The 25,088-nt window shown below is 31.4% G+C and overlaps 1 protein-coding gene across 4 annotated transcripts in view; it reads right to left on the bottom strand.

Annotated features, from left to right (window-relative positions):
• LOC148624051 (1-phosphatidylinositol 4,5-bisphosphate phosphodiesterase beta-4-like) overlaps positions 1-25,088 on the bottom strand; it is a 95,227-nt gene that overhangs the window by 55,549 nt on the left and 14,590 nt on the right. For all 4 annotated transcript variants that reach the window (XM_088566510.1, XM_088566511.1, XM_088566513.1 and 1 more), the window contains exons 2-6: positions 20,128-20,238; positions 14,871-14,951; positions 14,376-14,441; positions 9,267-9,404; positions 6,547-6,626 (exon numbers count right to left, since the gene is read on the bottom strand). In XM_088566510.1, coding sequence (XP_088422636.1) covers positions 6,547-6,626; positions 9,267-9,404; positions 14,376-14,441; positions 14,871-14,951; positions 20,128-20,211 — 449 coding nt within the window. In that variant the 5' untranslated portion in view covers positions 20,212-20,238. The remainder of the gene's footprint in view (positions 1-6,546; positions 6,627-9,266; positions 9,405-14,375; positions 14,442-14,870; positions 14,952-20,127; positions 20,239-25,088) is intronic.

Raw genomic sequence — 25,088 nt, 5'->3', positions numbered from 1 at the left:
TAATCTGAGTTCATAGTAAGTCCAAGTTAAGTTACATATATTTTTAGCGAAGGATACATCAAATAAAAAATCTGGTCAGTCTTTCATATGTAGTCATTCTAAGGCATTGTAACAAATGATAATTTAAGCTAAGTTTGGAGGATATAATAAGATTTTCATAAGATTCTTACAGCTGCAAAAAAAGAACCTAACTTGGAACTTGATAAGATATTTTCTTTCAAACAGACAAAATACAATAAATGCTTCATAGAAGAAGCAACTGAAAATATCATAAATACTAACCATGATCAATCCCATCATAAGATACCCAATCACTTAAAAGTGTCAATCCTAATATAATTACAAGGGAAATAATCCTCTATCAATCATACAATGAAAGACTCTAAGGAGTTTACATGGTAAATTATGTTATAATAAGAACTGATGTCAAAGTAACGTGACCAGTAAACAGGTCACTGACATTAATCTTTAGTAACTAATGTAATTATGGAAATTTCTGGTCTTATACAACAAATTTTAGGATTCAGCTTACAATGTACATGACACACTAAAATAGAGTTTATTATGGTTCAAGAATCAAGTTAGTGTAAAGATTAAATATATAGGAAGTTGGCCATAGTCATCCAAACAACCACCTCCCTCAATGGTTGTTCTTTTAAAAACTGTCATAACAGGGACTTTAATCATACCAAAACAAAAGGAGCTTATTTTAATTCACCAAAGTTTCATGATAATTTCTCAAAGCATTTATAAATTAATATGGATAAGCTAGCACGGCATTCCTTTTTTTGACAGTATTAGATTTCACTGTGAATGAAAAATAGTTGTAGGCACATACATGTAGTCAGACACATACATGTAGTCAGGAAAAAACACTTACTATTTATATTTATTTGAAATAAAATTATCACTAAAATAAATGAATTATTAATAAAATATATATGTGGGATTTGAACCACATATGAATTTGTCCATTTTGAAAATTGGTCATAAGAAGCTAAGTTGGCATCTTGCAGCCATTTTATTCCATCATCAAGTGTAAATAAAAGTGATTCATCTGTTCAGTGCCCAAAAATTTTAGCAGTTGTGTAAAAACAGGGCATTAATTGAACATTAAGTGATAACCCGCAATGTTAAGGTGGAAAATGGGGATGGTAAAAAGTTCAAAATGGCCTAACTTGATTTTGCTGAAAATTTATCTTGACCTTTTATTTATCGTACTTGGCAACTGCATAAAGTTTCAAAAACATTAATTGCTTTATTCTCTAATTATCATCAGGAGGACATGCAGAAGGATAGACACACAATTTTTTGTACTGTACCACATAATGCCTCACCACTTCGTGTGACGGGGTATAATAAAAACGCATAGCTTGGACAAATTTTCCTGAAAGTAGTAAGTTAACTATAGTCATAAAACAAGATCTCATAAAGGTCATCATAACATGCATTACAGAGCATCATAGTGAGACATACATCCAAGAGCCAAAAGTATGCTACCCGTGGAAAAGAAATACAAAAGAATTTTTTGCCTAGTTCTAAGGTGTAAAGAACAAAATCAAAGACTGAAGTCTTCAAAGTCGCTAATCATCATATAGTCACTGTCACTGATTTTCACTTACTTTCAACATCCAATATGGTACAAATGTGATATGTTCTAAAATCAGGTGACTTCCACTAATATCTTAGCTCCTTTGATATTATTGTGTTCTCTGTCATAACCATTATGACCTGAATGTTTTCAATCATCTAGACAAGATTAACAACTAGCAAAGGCTCAGTGTCCCAATAATATATATGACCTTTATATAATCAATTGTAACGAATGCCTGTGTTTGAATCAGAAACTGGGTAATATTACATAAATTCAATGCTAACTGATCATTTTATCTTTTAATGTAAACTTCATGCTCTAAAAAAAAAAAATACACCCATAGACATGTGTATGATATGTTTTAAAAAAAGGTATGTTGTAGCAATCTTTGGGTCGCTTATGATATTGATCAGGAAACCAGTTTAGGAACCAGATTAAGCAGCTGGCAGTGAATATTCATAAACATCAGAGCATGCTAATATATATGACTTATATAGTCTTGTAACGAGCCTCAGTGCCAGAATCTGAAACTGGGTAATGTTCAAAGCTAACCGATCATTTCATGAAGAACACGTGTATGATACTTAAGAGGTACATTTTTATCTCGTATGAAGCTAGAACTATGACGCTCTGGAGGTAAACAAGGTGAGGATCTGTAGCATACGTATTTATGCAAATCATATGCAATTTTAAGTACTGAAATTACGAGTGCAAGAAGTTACTAACAATATTAGCGACTTAAAAATTAATGATCTGGACAAACAAAAAATTCACTTTCAAAAATGTCTGTCTTCCTTGAATCTCACAAAATTTTCTATTAACAAGAAAGTTATCAAACAAAAGCAAGAAGAGCTTTGCACAAAACTCTCTTTGTATTACCCCCTCACTCATCAAAAATAATATAGGAAACCTTGAAAGTAATTCAGATGAAAAACAAAATAGGAGATGCACAATGGAACCATCTAATAAAAAAATATGTGAAAAGTTAAATAAATTCATATACCACTTTCATAGGAGTTGTGGATTAGGAGATGGACAGGATGATCATAGTATACCTCCAACTTTGCCAGGGGTATAACAATTTTAGATGAAACTTAATTGCAATAGACACTTATCAGTTAGCACTTAAAGTGATTTGTTTGTTTAAGTTAACACCGTCAACATCCCTGTAAAGTTTCAAAACTCGTGGCTACCCTGTTAAACAAGTGCAAAACAAAGGAATTTGTAGAAGCATTTCTACACATCATTGACAGATTTTGAGAATTGACATTTACACACATCATTAACACAGAACATGAATAAGGAAGTACACAAGATGCTACGTAAAAACAAAAGCTCATTTGAATCTTTGGTACAGGAGAGCATACCGTCTAGTCGTTATATTTCAAGGGATACTAATTTGGAGATATTTTAGTGGATTGTGAAAAAATGCAAAAAATAAATTTCGCAATATATTTACTTTGGTACTATGAATTATCATAGAAGTACTTAGATCGCCACTTCTCATTTCCCAAAATTTAAAACACAAAAATTTTTTGTATATTTTTTTTGCTTTAAAATCACAAAATTTTACACTCGCCATATGGTATAAGAGCAATCAGACAGCCAGGATATCAGTTAATTTTAGCAGACTAGAACAAATTTCATTTTCCAATGTTTATGTATTTGAAGTTATATGTGCTGTACTAACATAATAATTAGTTTACTATCTTCTATCTGGAATTAGTTTAGGTTTTACTCTACAAGAGTTAATAAACCAAAATGCACCAAATGCCATAATGACAGACAGATTGGAAAAGTTAATCTAACAAATCTACATTCAATTTTATTCCAGTTCAAAAAGCACACGCATAGCTTTACAATATTACATGAACTCATTTACAAGGGTAATACATTATGAGAATTGTGAAATTAAATAACTGTGAAGAAAGCATTATTCCAAACTACATACAGATCAACGGTAAAACAAGTTTCATATCTGATAATAGGGTAATGAAAATTCAAGCAACTTTCATGCAATATGCTTCAAATGAAATGTTGCATAAATATTACAAATATTCAAGTATTATCACGCCTTTGAACCAAATATGTATTAATTCATTGTAAAATGCGGAAATGAGAACATTAAAAGCTTAAGAGATAAACATAATAGCTCATCAACATTAAAATGTCAGTGACAAATTCAGAAATCTATTAAAGGATAGCAATTGATTCCCAGAGAATCATGGTGAATTCATCCCACTGCACATGGCAGAGGACCTCTGTGAATGAACTGATAGAACAGCAGAGACAAATTACTGTTTAGTTTAGCCAAAGGTTTCAAGAAATTCAAAATAAGATGAAAAAATAAAGACTTTACGTCAAATTGTATGACATATTATCACATGGAAAGAATTTATAGCCCACTTAGAATGCCAATCAGAAAAGATTCACCAAGAGCAGCATGACATGGCCAAAGTGGTCGAACCCTGAACAGTTGGGGCAAGTGAGAATACAATATTATTTTTGGACACACTCAAGCATAAGGACTTACAATTTATAATGGACACAACATATGGTTTGGACACCATATTGCACAAAATTTTAAATTTAATTAAAAATGTTCAAAATCAGACCAAAAATAAAAAAAAAAGTCAATTTTTTTAGGTGAAGATCCTTTGACCCCGTATAACTAAAAAACTGTAAGAGATATCCGAAATTTGATTATGAGGAATCCAATAAAAATAATTTTCATACCAGAATCACTCACCTGCTTAAATATTTAGGCAATAACTCTAATAAGATGTTGCCTGATAATTTTGATTCAAGAAGATTTTGGTACGAATTATCATAAGGATCTCATCAACTGAAAGTACTTTTCTATCTATAATAGTTTTCAAGACATTGGCTGAAAACTGCTAATATCATTTTTTGCCTTTCAAGGGCAATAACTCTAACAAGGAGTCACCTGACATCTTTGATCCCTGCAGACTTTTGTAGGCCTTATTATATGGATTATTTCAGCAACTGAAAGTTTCTTTCTATCTATCATAATTTTCAAGACATGGGCGAAAACTGCTAAAATCATTTTTCGCCTTTCAAGGACAATAACTCTAACAAGGAGTCGTCTGACATCTTTGATCCCTGCAGACTTTTGTAGGCCTTATTATATGGATTATTTCAGCACTTGAAAGTTTCTTTCTATCTATCATAATTTTCGAGATATTGGCTGAAAACTGTAAAAATTTACCTCAAGATTAATCTCTAACAAGGAGTCCTCGGATCCAACGTAGATTTTTGAAGGCCTTACAATAAGAATCATTTTGGGAATGGAAGAATATGGCTAAATCTAATAGTTTTAGAGATATATACAAAAACTTCTGTCTGACCCCTCTGTTCTATTTTTAGTAACAGCAGATGTTTTTTGACTGATAAAAAATTCCCATATTAGTTCTATGCAGAATACCATAAGGACTACTCATACCAAATTTGGTTCAAATTGGTCAAGTAGTTTCAATGGAGAAGATTTTTTACTGTAATAATCTTAAAAATAGCCAAACAACATTGAAAAAGGGCAATAACTCCAACATAGCTTGACATTTTTAAACCAAAAAAAATTTGACCCACACAGATCTCATTGTTCTGAACACTTTTACCCTTATGTCAAAATTTTGCTAAACGTACTGGTTTTTAAATATATATGTTAAAAATCTTCTGTCTGACTCCTATTTTTAGTAACGTCAGCTATATTTTTTAACAATTCAAAAATCCAACCCAGTTCTATGCAGAATACTGGTACCCTAAGGAACATTCATACCAAGTCTGGTTCTTATTGGTCAAGTAGTTTCAGAGGAGAGGAGTTTTGAAAAACTGTTAATGAAAACGACGACAGACGCCAAGTGATGGCAATAAAAGTGAAACAAAATCTAAAAAAAACAAAAAGTTCTACATGGGTTTTAATATAACAGCTTTTTTCACTCTTTTTGGCCCCTTATCCTAAAACGGTAGGGAACACTAAGTCCAAAATGAATCAGAACGTTCCTTTAGTGGTTAATAAAATCATGTTCATGACTTAAACAGAGCATTCTGTAATTGACTGAGTCTGTACAATTTCACATGACTGAGATAGAGCATTCTGTAACTGACTGAGCCTGTACATTTTTAAATGACTGAGATAGAACATTCTATAATTAACTGAGCCTGTACATTTTTAAATGACTGAGATAGAACATTCTGTAATTAACTGAGCCTGTACATTTTCACATGACTGAGACAGAACATTCTGTAATGAACTGAGCCTGCACATTTTCACACAACTGAGATAGAAAATTCTGTAATTTACTGAGCCTGCACATTTTCACACGACTGAGATAGAACATTCTGTAATTAACTGAGCCTGTACATTTTTACACGACTGAGATAGAACATTCTGTAATTAACTAAGCCTGTACATTTTTACACGACTGAGATAGAACATTCTGTAATTAACTGAGCCTGTACATTTTGTTCAAGATCATGTCTGTTCATTATGTTGGTGAATAGTTCAGTGTTAATCCATAGTTAGTTGTTGGGTATATTTTATTGTCGACATAATCAGATAATTTTATTTCAGCAGTAACACGGTTTCTGATTAGATGAAAAATTTCAGTTATCATCTCATAGACCAAATTTTGAAATGTCTGTGACGTCATAAAATATTTTTTAGTGATTTACTTGTTAAATTTGGCTACATAAATGAAATCATAAGGAATGACTATTATATTTTTTCGGTCCATTTGAAATAACCTCAATGATTGTCGTGCACGCTTCAAAATAACCTGCTAGGCAGGTCATTTAGTGTGCACCACGTGATTGAGGTTATTTCTTCATAGACCTAAAAAATATAACAGTCATTCCTTAACTAATCTTTTTTTTAATCAATGATAATAATTCATGTATGAATTGAGTATGACACCACAGATGATAAAACTTACTGTTTCTTGAGAGATGTCATAGGACAAATATTGTTGGCTTTAGTATTGGGAGTTAGTTTTCTCAGTCCTTCATACCATTCCTAAAAATAATTAGAAAAAGAAACTCAGTTCTCTTTATACAGCTTGGTTGGTAAGTTGTAAGTAAATAGTGATCTTCATGTCTTAATACCTTCAGTTTCCCAGGTCTTTACAATGTTTTGGACCACAAAATACAGCTGGGTTATGGTATGGCAGTATATCACATTTGCTTTCAGGATTTAAAGTCTTTAATAAATCAATACCTGTACTTTCCATCTGTATAAGTTTCATTATTATCCATTAAGGAAAGTTTGAGGAATTGAACAACAAAATGTTGAGTTCTATACCCTGCATAAGGTACTATGAATATTATTTACTTCAATCCAATTAAAGTCTCTGGGCTTTAATGTTGTAATGTTTAAACTATTGTTAATCTTCATGACATCAAAACCAAGTTTTTTTTCTTAGTTTTGTGATGATATTCATTTTGGTATGACATCACAAACATTTAAGATTTTTTCAGACTTCAGGTAATTCCTTCAGTTTTGTTATACCAGGACCAGTGCACAACGATGAATATCTGAGTACGTTTTCAGTTATTATAGGAAATTCAAAGAAGCATTTGGACTGCAACTACAAAATAGAAAAGGTGGGTAAAAATCTGAAAACATGCCATCTGTAGTACCCACCAACCTCCAAAAAATAAATCTATGAATTCGGTCTTTAATGTGCTTGAAGTATGGCCCTCTTCAGACATGGTTGGTTCCTGCATTGGACAAAATCTTTATGACATCTTGCCATAGAGAACCATTCCACTTATGTCATGTACTCAAGGTGAAATAAGATGCTCAAGCACCACAAAATAAAATTCCGATAAAATCTTTAAATGATGATCAGACAAATGTAGAACATTTTATACCTTTTCCCAGGTTTATACTACTGTGATATCTTATGACGCATATTGCAGTCCCTTGATAACAGTTGACATTTAAAAGCCCAAGAAGAAATGGATAAAATTATTTTTACACTGTCGACAATAAATACCATTTACACTCATAAAGCTGTATGCTCACAATAAATGGAAATTTAATAACTCCTAATTTCAAAATGAATATCACCACAAAACTTAGAAAAAAAACTTGGTTTTGATGTCATGAAGATTAAAAATGGTTTAAACATTATTTTACAATTTCTATCAATATTTTACTACAAAAAAGAACAAAAATTCATAACTCAAAGGTTTTTTTCTCAATGTATTTTTTTTTACCATGGAGCCATATACTTTTAGGAGGAAAATTATTGTCATAACATGGAAAAGCAAGAATTTCATTTTCTAATAACGTTCTACTTTTATGTAAAGCTTGATTTTGGTATGGTGCTTGAAATATACAGTTTACATAAGCAACAGTACAAACGATAATACAGTAATCAAGTTATGGAAAATTACTGCAGTCTTATGATAAAAAACACTTCATTTACAAATATAAATCATCAAAAGAGTGTTATAATTCAAAAAGAATAATTACACATGATCAACAACAAAAAAATACCGATAGACCCAGAAGACAAAATTACCCTTTTCTAACAAAGGACTTAAGAACATATCAGTTTTTCATGATTTAAGTATGAATAACATGATATAATAAAATGATTCCAAGCCGAGTGTAGCTTTATAGACCACAGAGGTCCAAAATTGAACAGTTGGGCAAGTATGGACACACCATTCAGACTTGATACAAGTTTTACAACTTGATTGTGATTAGACATTTGACACAGGATAAGAATTCGACCAGAATCAAAGTGCCTCCTTTTTTGCCCCCAATTCCTAAATGGTTTGACACTTTGTGGTATAATTTCAAAGAGATCCATTCCCTTTTAATCAAGAAATCAGAAAAATGCTTGTTTCTGACCCTTATGTAGCCCCCAATTATTAATCTGCTCCAGTAACATTTCCCCAAAATCAATCCACTACTTCTTTGTGTGGTATGATACAATATAATACAGTTTAAAAGAGATCTATTTACTCACAGTCCAGTAACTGTCCAGAAATCAGGAAAATGGTTGTTTCTGGTCACCTTATTTCTAAACAGTTCAAATCTATACCCTCAAAGTCAAACCCAGTATGACCATAGACATCCATGTGCTTTTACATGAGTACAATGTAATTTTTTATAACTTGTTATGAGCCTTTATTGGTCTCTATTACTTGAACATTTGGAGCCATAAACTCCCCCTCCACCCCCCCACCCCCATCCCCCAAAAAATAATCAATTGTTTGGAACCTTTCCATCAAATTTTATTTTAAAAAAATGTTAATATTCAAGTTATCACATGAAAACAAATTGTCTACAGATGACAACAATGGCATGGACACTGACAACACCATACCAATTTACAACTACACATTGTCTTATAAAAATAAATAAAAAGAAACAATAAAAGAAGTTATTCCATGGTGACATCTGAATGAACCTTGACCTTAAAAAATGACCATTGAATTTTCAAAACCTATGCTTAAGTTTGTTCTTCACCTTAAAAAATTCAACACACAAAAAAACTTAACAAATACATCTTATTTCATAGGTTAGCAAAAGTATTAATAGGTACAAGTTAAATGGATAGACATGTAAAATATGATTCAATATGTTAATGAAAATGAGATTTAGCTCAGTACATTTTAGGTACATGAATAATAGTCTTACCCTAGAAGTGTCAACATCAGCAGCTATTAAAGGTGTATAAGTTATACTGACAAGGTCAAGGCCACTGCATATTGTTACAGTTCTCCATTCCAATGACCCATTACCTTTGACCTCTATTTCAGCATAGGTCTTCAAGTCCTACAATACCAAGCATTCTGTGATTACTCCAATCCAACAACAAGATCTTTATATCATAATTTTCATCATCTTGATTTTAAATATAAACCACTTTTCTACTGAGATAATTTCCCATGTATGAAGGCTGCAAATTGTCATTATACATATCACAGTAATTAAAAAGAATTTTTGACTCAACAATGAATTAAATGGGAATACTGTTGTAGAAGAAACAAACAAATATTTGTTTCTTCTATCAAATTTTTATCAAACATAAAAATTCAACAAAACTTCAAAACTTTGAAATGTTTGAATCAGTCTCAGTTGATGATTAATTGACAACTGTTTGGCTGAATTTTTTTTCAAGATTTAAAGTCTAGTGGTTCCAAAGGATTTAATAAGTAAAATCCTGATTTTTCAACAAAAAAGTTTGAAAACCCATAACACTGCTGTAAAAACAAAAATAAAACATAATACTGCTGTAAAAATTAAAAAAAAAACAAAAAACAGCACTGCTGTAAACTTAAAAACACAACAAACTGGACAAAATAATCTTCTTTTACATGTTTAGAACATTCATATTGGATGTCTTGAATTTCATCAAAATTCATTGCACAGTTTAGAATTACAAAGTTGCTCTTACAAGATGTGACCAAGAAAAACCCTGATGTTGGACTAATGCCCAGGCATTTGACTATACCTAACTTCCTCCATGCACAATAACATATGATTTCTAACCATCCTATAGTTTTATTCAACTTGATCATACAGTTAAGGCGGTCATGCTCATAGAAGAAATGTGGACAGGAAGACAAGGTGATTCCTTTACACATCCAGTGGTTGAAACTTTTAAAATAAGCCATTTTCAGCATTTATTACAAGTATGGGCTATTCATTAACATTGAAAATAAAATCTTGAAACTTTAATGGGCAATTTACAGCTTCAATGGATATATGGCCCATGGCCCTTCCCTATCAATGTACATTACCACTTTTATTCTAGGGTTAAAATATAGGTCCTCCCTTAAAGCTAATTTATACTGATAACTAGAAAATAACCCCGTTTCAAATGGACTTAAATGTAAAACACTTGTTGAACTATCTCCTTTTGCATCATCCAACAGTAATTATATTCCTTCATGCACATCTTCATATGATACTCAGCCTCCCTATGAAATTTGATCAAAATTAGGAGTTGTGCTTACAAGGTTTTAACATCTACACGTCTCACTAACCACGTTTAACGTTACCACTACTTTACATGTTAAAAAAGTAATTTTCTACATTTTACTGTGAATTCCCAGGACAAATGACATTTTAATTTTGCATACCTTTGTGAAGCTTGGAAAATAAGGCTTTCAAAATCATGGTACAATGATTGTTGAAATTTACCACAAAATTTACTTGAATTAAAAAATACTGAAAATCCACATTTTTACCTTTTCCGCTAACTGACAGCATGGTGGCAAATTACTCATACATATTAATAATATTAATACACCTCTGTAGTAAATTACGAATATGATTATAAAGTATACATGTACATTCTCAGCTTTTTTTTGACTTCTCTTGATCAATATAAACACAGATTATGCTCTTACAATGTATAGATCTAGGTTCAGTGTGTTTTGGTACTATATAGGGGATAGCCTTCTGACCTGGAAGTGGCAAGTGAGACCAAAACTCTTTATTTGGATTATCTCCCTCTGGAGGCCTCCAACAGTGATTATAATCCTCCATGCATATCTACATATGATACCCAACCTTCTTCTAAAATTTCATCAAAATCCCTAGAGCAGTTTAGGAGGAGTTGTGCTAACAAGAAATGTGGACAGACGGACAGACAGATAGATGGAAAAACAGACAGACAGACAGATGGGTTGATTCTTATATATCCCGGAACTTTGTTTGGGGAAGGGGGTGGGGTTGAGTATAATAATGGAATAAGGGCATATGAACTAATCTAGCAATAGATATTATACTTTGTATTATAAGCCAATGCTATTCTAAATGGCAACATAATTCAGTAATACTGGTATTTCCAACATAGAACATTCCATTAAAAGTGGAATTCTGATTGACTATATTACCATGCAAATGTCAGAGACATTCTGCCCTCAAATATACTGGGAAAGTATCGATCAATTACAGCAGTTTGAAAGTTTATCTCTTGGGACTTCTGTCTTATATAAACCACTTACGGCAAAATGAAAAATAAGGCTCCTGATGCAAATAATCATGTAAATTTTCATAGCTGATTAGTGAATACACTAAAGAATGCTTAAATCAACTAGTAATTACATAATATCTCAAGAATACTATAGAGGTTCTCTCCCTTAGTTCTCAGACAAATAATAATCAATGTAAAAATCTTTAAGTACATGTGTACCATAAAGAAATATACATGTAGGAAATAACCTAATTATACCTTATGACTGATTGCAGCTTTCATTCAGGAGAAAAATCTGTTATAATTTTATCATCAACATAAATGCTTAGATGATAAGCTTCAGATGTGTTTGTTGTTAACATAGATATACTTACTGAGTGAGTTATATTTATTTTTCCAAGACAGTCTTGGAAGGTTCTTCAATACAATTACTAAATCATTTGTTGGAAATGACATTATCTAAGTTATCTACTTATCTGGGACAGGTAAAACTGACATTCTAACAATGGTAAGTTGTAATGTCTGATGGACAATATGAATTCTTAAAATATGATTTCTTTAAATTTTTAATTTAAACACAAGTCAACATAGTGTCCTCCTAAAGATTTACAAATAGCATCCTGGTATCCCTGAATTTCAATATAGCATCTTTCATCATTCGTAATCACATTTGTATTGGACCCTGTGGGAAGTTCTTTTCATATAGCATCCTGGCAAAAATCAGGGCAAAGTGATGCTGTATAGCCCCAGGGCAATGTTATGCTATGTAGCCCCACTGCAATGTGATGCTATATAGCCCCAGGGCAATGTTATGTTATAAAGACCCAGGGCAATGTGATGTTAATGTGATGTTATATAGCCCCAGGGCAATGTGATGCTATATAGCCCTTCAGAGATCACTGCATGGTTGCAAGAAAAATACTATCTGCTTGCCCAATATGACAAGTCAATTATTCCATTGTATGAATCAGATTCTGAAGGCAACACAACTCCTAAAGTGTGACTTTATTAACACATAATTTGGTAATTTGTGTATAATGCCTATATAAGCTCTCCTACATTTAACTGAAAAACTCTCTTTTTTCTCTTATTTTGATTAAATTTCAACCTGAACAAGATTGACTGCTTGCCTACTAAAACAGGCTATAATTTCAGTGGATAGTGATAGAACAGGTTATTTTTTCACAGATATTTGTATTATCCAGGGATATATTGATCCATGTAGAAGTCACTCATGGTCCAGACAATAACTCCAATGACTAATTAATGATTTTATCATCAGCCTATCAACAAGAATACAAACAAATTACAGTAGCATTGACATTTCATATATCAGCTTAGAAAATGGAAATGTATGACATTTTAATTGGAAAAGAGGGAATTTCCAAGAACTACTTGATGCATAGTTGAAGAAATATTGAAAAGCAAAACAGTCCACAAACTTCCAAATGCCCTATGGATTACTTCTTTAACATAAAGGAAACCATCTGTCAATCAGCTTTTTTTTTTATAAAAATGAACAGATTAAAAAAAACCAATCCATTTGACTTCTGACATAAACCTTGATCAAGTCTTAAACAGAATCAAGAGCTGCATGTCTTATGATGTTAGCAAGTCATAGAACATTATTGTTGAATGATGACATAGAAAAAAACAGTAATTTTAAAGGGTACCATCAAATGCTTATAAAGGTCATACAAATGAAAAGTTAATGGAGGTCAATGTTAAGATGAACTTTCAGCTGTATGAAACTACATACTTAATAAATAACATTGTAATTTTAAAGTCAATTAGTGGAACCCTTGTCAGAATAATTCAAGGACATTTCCAGACTTTTCATCTAAGTCATAGAATAAGCTAATTATGTTTTTTCACCCCTGAGTGAAAGTGATTATCGTATTTCCAATACGGATGTAGCCATATATAGCAAATGCTATTTTAAAGAGATAAGCTGTACAAATACTGAAGCATGATCACCAAATATAGATTTCAATATTCTCTCAATAAATATCAGTTCATAAGCTCTCCTTTCTTTACTTATATGGTAACAAGTCTACCTACTTTCAGTGTCAAGTCTTTTGTTCGTAAACCACACAATGATGATGAAGACAAATACAAAAATACATTTTGTGTGACTTTAAAGAAGAGTATAAAACACAAATTTGACTCAATAAAGATCTAAATTTTTATTGAGATTAAATGTTTGGCACAAGATAAGATTTTGATAAGAATGAAAATGATCGAGTGACTCAAAATACTTCCAATAAGACTTATAAAAAGTTATATGGACAAACAAACAGATGGGCTGACAATGTGATCCAAACATTTTGTAGTGTTTTCAAGTTAATGTTCAAATAATCATGGCCAATCTTTCCCCCTTTTTTAAGAAGTCTTAAAAGACAGGCATAATAAAAGAACTGCCTCCCAATGTCCCATGTGTAAAAAGATTAAACTTTAAATTCATTTAAATTTTCTAAGTTCAATGGCCGTAACTCTGTAAAAAATCATTCAACCATAACCAAATACTAACTTAATCTGTAACTTCTCATGGTAAGACTACATACAAAAGATAAAATCAATAGGTAAAAGCATTACAAAAAAAGTGCGGAAAACTTTAAATTCACTGAAATTTTCTAAGTCCAAGGGCTGTAACTTCGGTAAAAATCATTCAACCATAACCTAAATCGAACTTCATTATACGGCTACATATAAAAAACAAACATTTACATTTACTTCTACAACATAATCTGACAATGTTTTTCATATCTGTCCCACCAACAAAAGAATTGCTTCCTCTTTCCTAACACTTCATACAAACTTACATTGATCTTGGGAGCTAATCCCAGTCTTATGTCATTGACCTGTGATATTTCCAATACTTGTCCTTCCTGTAATAAGTAAAGGTATCAAAACTCGAAAGACAAGGCTAGATCTTTAATTTTCTTATTTTACAAACATCAATTCCTTGTTGAAGATATTCTTCAGGTAATTAATGGTGCATGTTGTTCTTTTAGTAGTACTACTAATGTACTTATAAAGAATTTTTAGCAGTGCATGTCAAAGTATAAATGACTATTCCATAACTAAACCATAACAACTTCTCCTTTTCATTTATCTTAAGGTTGTTTTTTGTTGACACAAACATTAAGATCATCTGCAACACTAATAACTTAATTAAATGATATCAAGGAAAGTTACTGTTTCATGTACTTAACACTCATGTTTGAAACTGAACTGTTGATTTTATATTAAGTCTTTGTAAATCTTTCAACATTAACTAAAGTTCATTTATATGAAAATATAAACTGACAACTCACCCTGCCTTCACTTTTCCAATAAATGAAAAATCCATTTTCATCTACTTTCACCAAGCACTTAGGTTCCAACGTACCAGACTCCTGCAAGTACAAGATATGTAACATGAGCACAATGTGTCAACCTACAGACTTCAAGCACAATGGGCATACTACTTGAGTATGAGACAATCTCCCTATTAGTCAGTTCCAATTCAAAACTAGGCATTGCCCCTAATGGGACTAATACCCCCCTTCTGCAGCCTGTTGAACCCTGTATATTTGGGGACCAATGTAGACATATAATTCATATTGGATACACTTTTTATGGTGGATAGACTAAGCAATTTCGACACACAATTTGCTGCCTAAAACACTATACTCAAAATAGCAATCAGCACTATTTTTTTTTGACAACACAATAACAGAATATGACAAACTTCTAATAATATGCACATCTCCATATGATAATCTAACACTCCATAAAATTTCATAACAACTACGCAAGTTGTCAAGGAGGAGTTGTGGACAACTCATCAGACCATTTTGCTGAAAAACAATTAAGTTCAACAGCCGCCATTTCTACAATTTTTGTCCAAACATAAATTCCTGACAAAATGCACATCCCATATGGTAATTTAACAACCCATTAAGTTTTATAACCATAATGAGAAAGAGTTATGGACAACACACAAGACCAAGTTTTGCTGAAAAACTCTGAAGTCCATTTCAATTCATTTCTAAAATTTTGTCCAAAAAAAAAAACCATCCAGACAATACAGACATCCAAATATGGTAATTTACCACCCTATAACCCTATAAGTTTCATAACATTTTAGCAAGTCCTTGAGAAGGAATTCCAGACAACCCATGAGGCCAAGTTTTCCTTAAAAAAATGCCTAAGTTCAAAAGCCATCTTTTCTACATTTTTTCCAAACATAAATTCCTGACAGTATTTACATCTCCATATGGTAATCAAACACTCAATTTAATTTCATTACAATGCTGCAAGTTGTTTGGAAAATTGTTTAGAGAGACGGACTGACAGGGTGAAACATATGTACCCTCCAATCTTTCTTTGGGGGGGGGAATAAAAATATTTGAATCTAGTCTTTACTTTTTTAGACTACAGTCTGACAGTTAATAACCAAATACTACTATTGATATTTGTATTATTATTTATACAATGGGTTAGGTTGCTGAATGAGCAGATGTAGGATGTTTAATTAGGTATCTAACTACCGAAGCACAATCTGGTACTCTACAGAATTTATCTTGACGTAAACAGTGGGGAGAATAGTACAGCATACATGTAGGTCTCCTAACACCCTGCAAAAGTGACAAAAAATCTTAAGATCATCATTTCACTGGACAATCTTCTTTTGAGTCAAAAAGGAACTCTTTCACTTCACAACTCTTGGTGCCAGTTTATTTTACAAATTTCATAGTTGAATTGTGCCAAAAAAATAAGAATTCTTTTGTGGCAAAATACAGGTAAATTTTGGTCTGGAGAACTGTAAAATTGCTTGATGTAATGAGCATACAAGGCCTCGCTTCCTGTGAACAGTTGAAGGAATCAGTCCAAACTGGTGGCAGATACACAGCAGAATCACCAATGTATATTGTCCAGACATAATCTGAAAACTGCATAGCTACACAGTTACTTGGCATATCTGGGATGAGGTCCTCTGAAAAAACTATCACTGATATCTTCAGGTTCAAGAACCAAAACCAAAGAAATGTACCATTTGCTGATCTCACAACTGTAACACTCATATTCATTGGAAAGTAAAAGATTAGGAATATTGCACCATCAATCTTTGGTAAGGTGGAAATGACACAACCTGACAGATAGAAACTGTAATTCTTTATGAAACATCACCCAAATAATAGTGTGCATCCTTTCCACAAACTAAAGATTGTTTGATTATCCAGAGTAAGGTCAAACTATTGGCAGCACTGTTATGATGCCTCAACCCTACTGGTATACAGACATCAAGTATATAAATCAAATAAGTAAACCAAAATTAGTCAGTATCATATAAATTATAAATAAGTCATAATAACAATATAAAAATAAACATGGAATAAAATGCTTTGCAGGTTAAAGCTTGATACGACCACAGAAATCTCACCCTAAACACTTAGGGCAATAATTCGACACACAATTCAAGCTTGATACAGCCTTGAAGATTGATTACAATAAGACATTTGACACAGGATAAGAGTTGACAATAATAAAAAATGATCCCCTGGTTCCAGTCACCTCCAGAATCAATCCCAAACTTCCTTTGGTATTTGGCAATTTGTGGTATAATATTAAAGAGATAAAGTCCCTTTTACTCAAGTTATAATATAGACATGAAAAATGTTTTGTTTTTTTAGCCTCTTTTAGGCCCCAAAAATAAAATGAATAGTATTATTTTGAAACTTGTGAATACAAAAAATATCAATCACATATATTTGAAATTTTGATATGTTGTACACATGATTTAAGAAGTAACCTCTACTCAGCAGCATTAGATTCAAAAACATAGAAAGATTTAAATCCAAAAATTAACTTTATACAAGAAGTACTCAAAACCAAAACTATAGGAAGCTAATGTCCTACCATGTGCAATACAAGGAATGAAGCCTCAGAGTTTAAGGTATTTTGAAATTTAGTAATACTGAAAATTTTGATTAATAAAATATACTGTAAACCTATTAATTTTCGCGGATGCTTATTTTCGTGGATTCTATCAAGTGAACATATTTGCAGGTATCAATTTTCACAGATTGAAAAATGATAACACTGATATAGTGTTAAAAATCAATTTCGCCGGTATTATTTTTCACGTTTTTATGTTCACCATGAAAATAGCGAAAATTAATAGTTTTACAGTAATATAAATTGGGGTCAGACAAGTCTGACTACTGGGTTGGTGAATACCTGTAACTGTGCATTGTACAAATGTAACATTATAAACTTAATAAGGTGAGCATAACCTGTGCCTTGTCAAAAAATAGGTTCAAAACATATAATGTTTAATTTCAATGCAATGCTCCCAAAAAGGGAATCAATATCCATTCCCCAAAAATGCCACCTTTAATTCCTTGATAACTGTATGATACCTATAACCCTAAAAAAAATAAGTCTATTTATGAGTGTAAGTAATTCATATGAGTATTGACATTTTTGTGTTTTGTAAAGAATATTACTATAAAAGATTGGATGGGAAATAGCTGAATGTATAAGATGTCTATAAGCAGATTTACATGTATATTTACAAATGAAGTCTTTGAATTAATAATAGAATTTTAAAAAATTTAGTAAACTTAAAAGTATGATTAAACAGAGTAACAAAGATATTCATCTCCTAAACAGGGTAACAAAGATATTCATCTGCTAAACAGGGTAACAAAGATATTCATCTCCTAAAAAATCAGATTATTTGTTACATACATAAGTAAATCAAACAAACTGTGATACATGTATAACATACACCTGATATTAAATACAGGTATATGGATATATGGATGCTGTACTAAGTCACCTTCTTTATATTAAATACAAGTATATGGATATATGGATGTTGTGCTGTCATCATCCTTATGTTAAATACAAGTATATGGATATATTGATGCTGTGCTAAGTCATCATCCTTATATTAAATATCAGTATATGGATATATAGATGCTGTGCTAAGTCATCATCCTTATAGAAATAATGAATAATAGGAAATGTAAAATAATCTTTTTCATAATAAATTGTAGTATTTAGATTCCAGTTCAGGAGATGAATACTAAGATCCCAAGATGGACAGTACTGGTTGTCAGTATAAATTAAATTCAAAGTACATTCTACTAATGGATTATATCTCGTTGGTTAAATGTGTATTCATTTGACAGGATTTACAAAACTTAACAGTATGTAGAATAAAATAGGAAATAGTTCGTTTTCTTTACAGGGTTACATAAAAATTATTGTAACTTTACTGGTCATGGACCCATGACAGGCTACATATAATTAAACAATACATATTTTCTTGGTATGACACACTATATTTCCTTATTAAATATATATGCCCAATGTAATTAAATCAGTAAGATCATAACAGTTAATTCTGCTTTACATCTTTTAAAAGGCATCAATCTATAGAAAGACATAAATTTGAATAATCTCGATCACTTGTACATAAGATAGAAATATTCCCAAATGGTTTGGATACAGTAAAAAATCAATAGTGCCATTACACAGAACGCAAGTATTATACCAGAATATGATTTGGTTTCAACTTTCCATTCTAAAATCATTTTATCTTTACCTCATAAGCAGAAGTTGAATTAAACAGTTCATGGACCTTATTGTATTATGAATCAGTAATTGCAGGCTCTACCTCAAATATTGAAATAAAATGCTTCACAGATTACAACTTAACATGATCAAAGAAGCCGAACAAAAATTAGTCCTAGCATGGACTTTTTTGTATGGAATTCATGAAGATTCACACACTTATACATGCACTTAAGAACTTAACTTACAGTCATGTCTAAAAAAATGCTTGTTATGGGCACCTTATTCCTAAAAAAATAAGGCCACACCCCCTCCCCCATAAAACAAAAAAGAAAATAAATCCCATGTTTTTGTGGTATGGAACCTATTGTTCAATCTTATTTAGGTTAATCTACTACTATGAAAGTACTATTGTTCATGTGGTACCAATTACCGTGGTTTTTCGTGGGTGGACCAAACCACAAAATTTGGTTCCCAACGAATAGTAGATTTCCACTGATGTGTACACTGAAAACTCCAACTAACTCCCGAATCCATGAATTAAAGTACTTTCACAGTAATTATCATTTTATCCCAAATGTCTATGGAATAAGCCATTTATAATGAAGATACTGACAATAGTGCCATACTTTCAGACAACCATAAACTGTTTATGGTCATTTAAAATAAGAGTGCTTAAATAGTCTTAAGCACTTTTTATTTTCAGTTCAACTTCAGATAAGGGAAGTAAAAAAAGTCTATTGAAGCATTATAGTTCATGCAAATTAGTTTGTCAAGACAATCGCCTGATTTCAGGCATATTGTATATATAAAATATAATTTTATCCTACTTTCAGTGTGATCAAACAAGATGTACATTACAAATGCTAAGTAAAGTGACATTCTGGAGAAACAAAGTTCACATGTGAAAACAAAAAAGTTACATGTATCTCATATGCAAAATATCAAAATTTATTTAACTGGAAAAAACTGATAAATGAAAGAGCTATCTATATAATGAATTACCTCATCCCAGCGATCAAATATAGCACCATTTTGTAAATATTCTGGCACTGGAATTTGCCACTGGAACTCAAATTGCTTGGCCATCAAGACCTTCCTTGGATAACATCACATCTGAAACATACATTACTGGTAAATTTCTTTGGAATGAAATGGTCATGTTTCATTAGAACAATATAAAATTATTTATCACTCAGCTACATGTTAAAAAAACTGCAATAACTATACACTAATGAAACTGTCCTTCAGTACATTTCAGTACTTTATTTTACTGGAACTACATTTATCAGTTTATGAAATAGATTAACTTTATAAAAAAAATACATCATTCATACAAGAACACAAGTATATTGTATACATTTAACAAATTGGGTATACAACTAGGATGTAACATGTTTATCTGTCAATGACTATATTCTCTATACTTTAGATGTACAAATGGACCAGACATTTAACTTCCATCCTGGTCAACAATGTTTATCTGTTGCAGCATACTTGTAAAATATCTCTTCACTAATGAGGGACATCATGAACAATAGCAATCCCAGAATTCCATACAGTTTCTGAATCTGTCCATTGTGATTTGGGACTGAATTGGACTCCACACTTAATGTATAGGTTACAGACCACCAATTCAACCAATGAGCATTTGGAACGTACGCAAAAATAGTCCTACGCAGAAATTACCCCTGTTCCTCTTAGTGCTGTGAAAAAAGTTCTCATCTTATTTTAAAAATTTAAAGAGTTTCTGAAAGGAAAAACATTTCTGTACATTTTATAGGTGCATTTTGCTTCTTGTGATGTGAAGCCCAATCTCCATAATGATTTTTAAATATACCCCTATCTTGTGAAAACACTGGGATTTCCCATGCTATTTATAGACCCTTCACTTCCGGTGACCAGTACTGCACTGCAAGTCTGCTAACCCCACATGCCATTCTGAGGATTGTGAGCTGACATATGTAGAATCATGCTGATATATAGTCATCTGCAGGTTAAAGTTAAGGTAAAGTCCAGAGAAGCCATTGAATATTGTGAAATTAGCATAGAAGCCTATGGGAAGTGGAATTAGTGGTTTTTAGCCTTAAGTTGAAGCCATGGCAAAATGAAAAGTTTCTTGAAATAGCTTTAAACTACTTGAAGATCTTGTTAACTTTGCCATGAGAGGAATACACTACAAAAATCCTTCAAAATATGCATTTTTTTAAGTTATAGGTCCAAATTATGGAAAATTGGTCTTTTTGGCTGATTTTTATGTCCTATCTTGTAAAAAGTGTAGAAAATTTAGTAAAAATATCAAATATTAAACTTTGAGGGCTATATTTACCTAAATATGGTAGTAATAAGCACTTGAAATCAAGTTTTGTGTAGATTTGAGCAAAAATTAGGTTAGAAATGAGGAAAAACTCACTTTCATTACTGCGGTTAAGGCCATATAAGCATTCCCCTATGGCAACATGGAAAATCCATTATTGAGCACTTTTTTTGCTTTAGGTGCCCTTTACTGGTCATGTTTTAATGTGAAAACACTGTATTTACAAATTTAATGCCAAATATATCACCTTTTGTGAAAATTTAAAGATTTAGGATTTTTGACATGTGATCAAGAAAAAGGGGGAGGCATGTCAGAAATAAATTTTTAAAAATAGACCAATTTCTCAGAAAATGATTACTTTTAAAACTATTTCTTCATTAATATTGTTAAAAAACAAGTTGTGATTGATATTTTTTATTTGAAAAGTCAGAAAAAGTTCTTTGCAAATATTTAATGCATTTCAGTATGGTAGAATATTTTCACTTTTTTGCTCGCACAACTTGGTTACCCTATATTTAAAAATCAAATATTTAAAAAAGTGCTTGTCACATTTCACTGAAACTTTGCAAATGCATTCAGTATGTGTGTAGGAAGATACCTGTATAGTTATTTATTTTTTCTAAGACAAAAAGTGACTCTTTAGGTTACAGACCACCAATTCAACCAATGAGCATTTGGAACGTACGCAAAAATAGTCCTACGCAGAAATTACCCCTGTTCCTCTTAGTGCTGTGAAAAAAGTTCTCATCTTATTTTAAAAATTTAAAGAGTTTCTGAAAGGAAAAACATTTCTGTACATTTTATAGGTGCATTTTGCTTCTTGTGATGTGAAGCCCAATCTCCATAATGATTTTTAAATATACCCCTATCTTGTGAAAACACTGGGATTTCCCATGCTATTTATAGACCCTTCACTTCCGGTGACCAGTACTGCACTGCAAGTCTGCTAACCCCACATGCCATTCTGAGGATTGTGAGCTGACATATGTAGAATCATGCTGATATATAGTCATCTGCAGGTTAAAGTTAAGGTAAAGTCCAGAGAAGCCATTGAATATTGTGAAATTAGCATAGAAGCCTATGGGAAGTGGAATTAGTGGTTTTTAGCCTATAGTAGTGATATACTACTATATGTAACATACATGTACATAAAATAAAAGTATAATCAAGAAAAAAGAAATTATCCATCATTATGAATATTATTTAAAAAAATGAATTGAACAAGCTTGCACATACATGTATTAAGCCAATTAGGTAATAAAACAAATATAAATGTTAATAAATGACACTATGAGATATCTTCATACTACAATGTCATAAATGTAGTTTTAAATTAACATCTTATAACTCTATATATAAACCAGCTATATAGGGAGTTTGAGAGGACAATCCAATATTTTAGGCCCTTTGACGTCAGTATTTGTCTACAGCCATCTGATGTATGTACATCTGATGTTGTATGTAGAAATCAATTCAAGACTTCTAATTCAGAATTTTCTGACATCTAAATTTAACAATAATTAGCTTATGATGTTCTAATTCATTTCTAATTTTTAAAAGTGTGAAGTAAAAATGTATATATATATATTTTCCCTTCTGAGAGTAATTTCATACTACCATTGCTCTTAAAATATGTGAATTTAAAATTTTTTCTAAAGGATGGCAGTTTAAATTTCAAAAATTACACAAGAAAGCTTATTATTATTACTGGACACCTGGATACACAGAATCTTACAGCTGTGTTAAGTCCATTACTTCTTTCGCTGCCTCTCAAAGTTGTTTTTAAAACCCTAGTTTACTGTGCATGTTTCTTTTTAGCTATATAGCAGACAGAGTAAATATGGTTTGGTTCAAATTGTCTGTGTTGAGACTTGATTTAAAACAGTTAATGGAATCTGCTGAGATATTCCAACAAGTAATTCCAATGGTACACCACTCTCATGAAGAATAAGAGTCATTCACAGCTATATCTTGTATTTATAAATAGCTAAATGTATCCTAGTATTGTAATCATTTAGCTTGTTATTATTCCATTTTTTTATCTAACCTTACGCTTAGAAAGTTCTAGTTCTTTAATTGTATAATCTGGTTAAAAGATTCTGTACTAATTTTTTTTCCAAATTCACTGAACACCCTCATGATAAGTTCAACAATCAGAAAAAAATCTAAAACCTAAATACATAGATAGAATCAGCATGTCGGAGAAAACAACAAAATTTCTATTGGTTGAAAATAAAATGTTTAATGTAAACCAATTTGAGAACAAGATTACTATACTCCAAAACCTAAATACGCATTTAATACAGAGTGACCAAACCAAAGAAACCCAAGAAGTCAAAATGATAATTAAACCCCATCATAATTAGTCTTAAAAATGAGCAAATTCAAACTCTAAATCAAAGTGCTGTTAGCACTGAAGGGTTTTGATCATTGTGAAGTCTCAAAGATTATATGATGTAAAATAAAAGTCATCATAACTTTGTATTTCCCATATAATTAAAAATTGTTTTTTCTCTTAAATGTTTAAACTGAAAATAATTGATTAAAATTAATCTATCACACTGATCTGTAAATCAATATTTAAAGAGTATCCAACTTCACATGCATTTACAAATTTTATTTCAATTAAACTTAATTCATAAATTTTTAAACCTGCCAAAATTTTTTTTTTATTTGTAAATACATTCAAAAACTATTTTAACAAAGAATTTATTCCTGCACAGCTTTTATACTCAGCTAACACCAATTTCAGCTCAAGAAAATAATTTCCAAGATGTCAATAAGAGTTTCCAAAACAGACACTTCAATTTGAATTTTCTCGCCAATTTTAACAGGTAAAAATTAATGCTCTTCCCTTCCCTTTTTATTAATCACTAAATTCCAATGAAAAAATGAAAATTTGACTAATAAGCATATTAAATGGAACATGCTGAACACAGTCTGCAAAAGCTTCATTTCTTAAATACAAAGTTTTCAAGGCTAAAAAAAAAGTCTCTCTAATCTTCAATTGATTTGAAGAATATATCTTTACTTTATTTGCAGCAATGATAGAATATCATTAAGCTGAGTATATTTACTGCTACTGATTTTGAAAGAGACATTGGTTGATATTAAAGGAAATGCATATGGACTATATTTTGTGTAGTTTTCAGAAACAGTAAGAAAGTTCCTATGATTGACCAGTGAAATAAGGTATTTTGATCCTGAATGATCAAAACCCCCAAAAATGCTTGTTCTTGTTCTTTTAACCACCCCTTTCCGACCCCCATAACAAAATTATTAGGGCAATAACCCCAAGGAACTTTTGGCTGTCGTAACAAAAGGGACCAATATCCAAAATCATTTTAAAATACACAGTTAGATTCTGAAAGTCAAGAAACCCATATTTTTTTTTATTAAAGTTAACTGTTTTACCTTTATGCCCTTCATGTGACCCATATAAAATTAAGACCTAAAATCAAATTTTTTATTAGAAAGAAGTTTTAATTAAATCCTAATGAAATTGACATGTTAAAGTAAGCAACTAAAACAAAATAACATTTTTTGCCATTTCAGTTCATCTATTCCAAAATGGTAATGGCAAAAATCAACATTATCAATCAAAAACATCCTGTTGTGGTATGGAACCTTGTCATAATACATAATAGTG

Source organism: Perna viridis, chromosome 2 (genome assembly GCF_037379345.1).
Source record: "Perna viridis isolate PV_CMFRI_1.1 ecotype Kerala chromosome 2, ASM3737934v1, whole genome shotgun sequence".
Taxonomy (NCBI): Eukaryota; Metazoa; Mollusca; class Bivalvia; order Mytilida; family Mytilidae; genus Perna; species Perna viridis.
The sequence above is the reverse complement of the archived record's forward strand: the minus strand, read 5'-3'. Positions and strand labels throughout refer to the sequence as shown.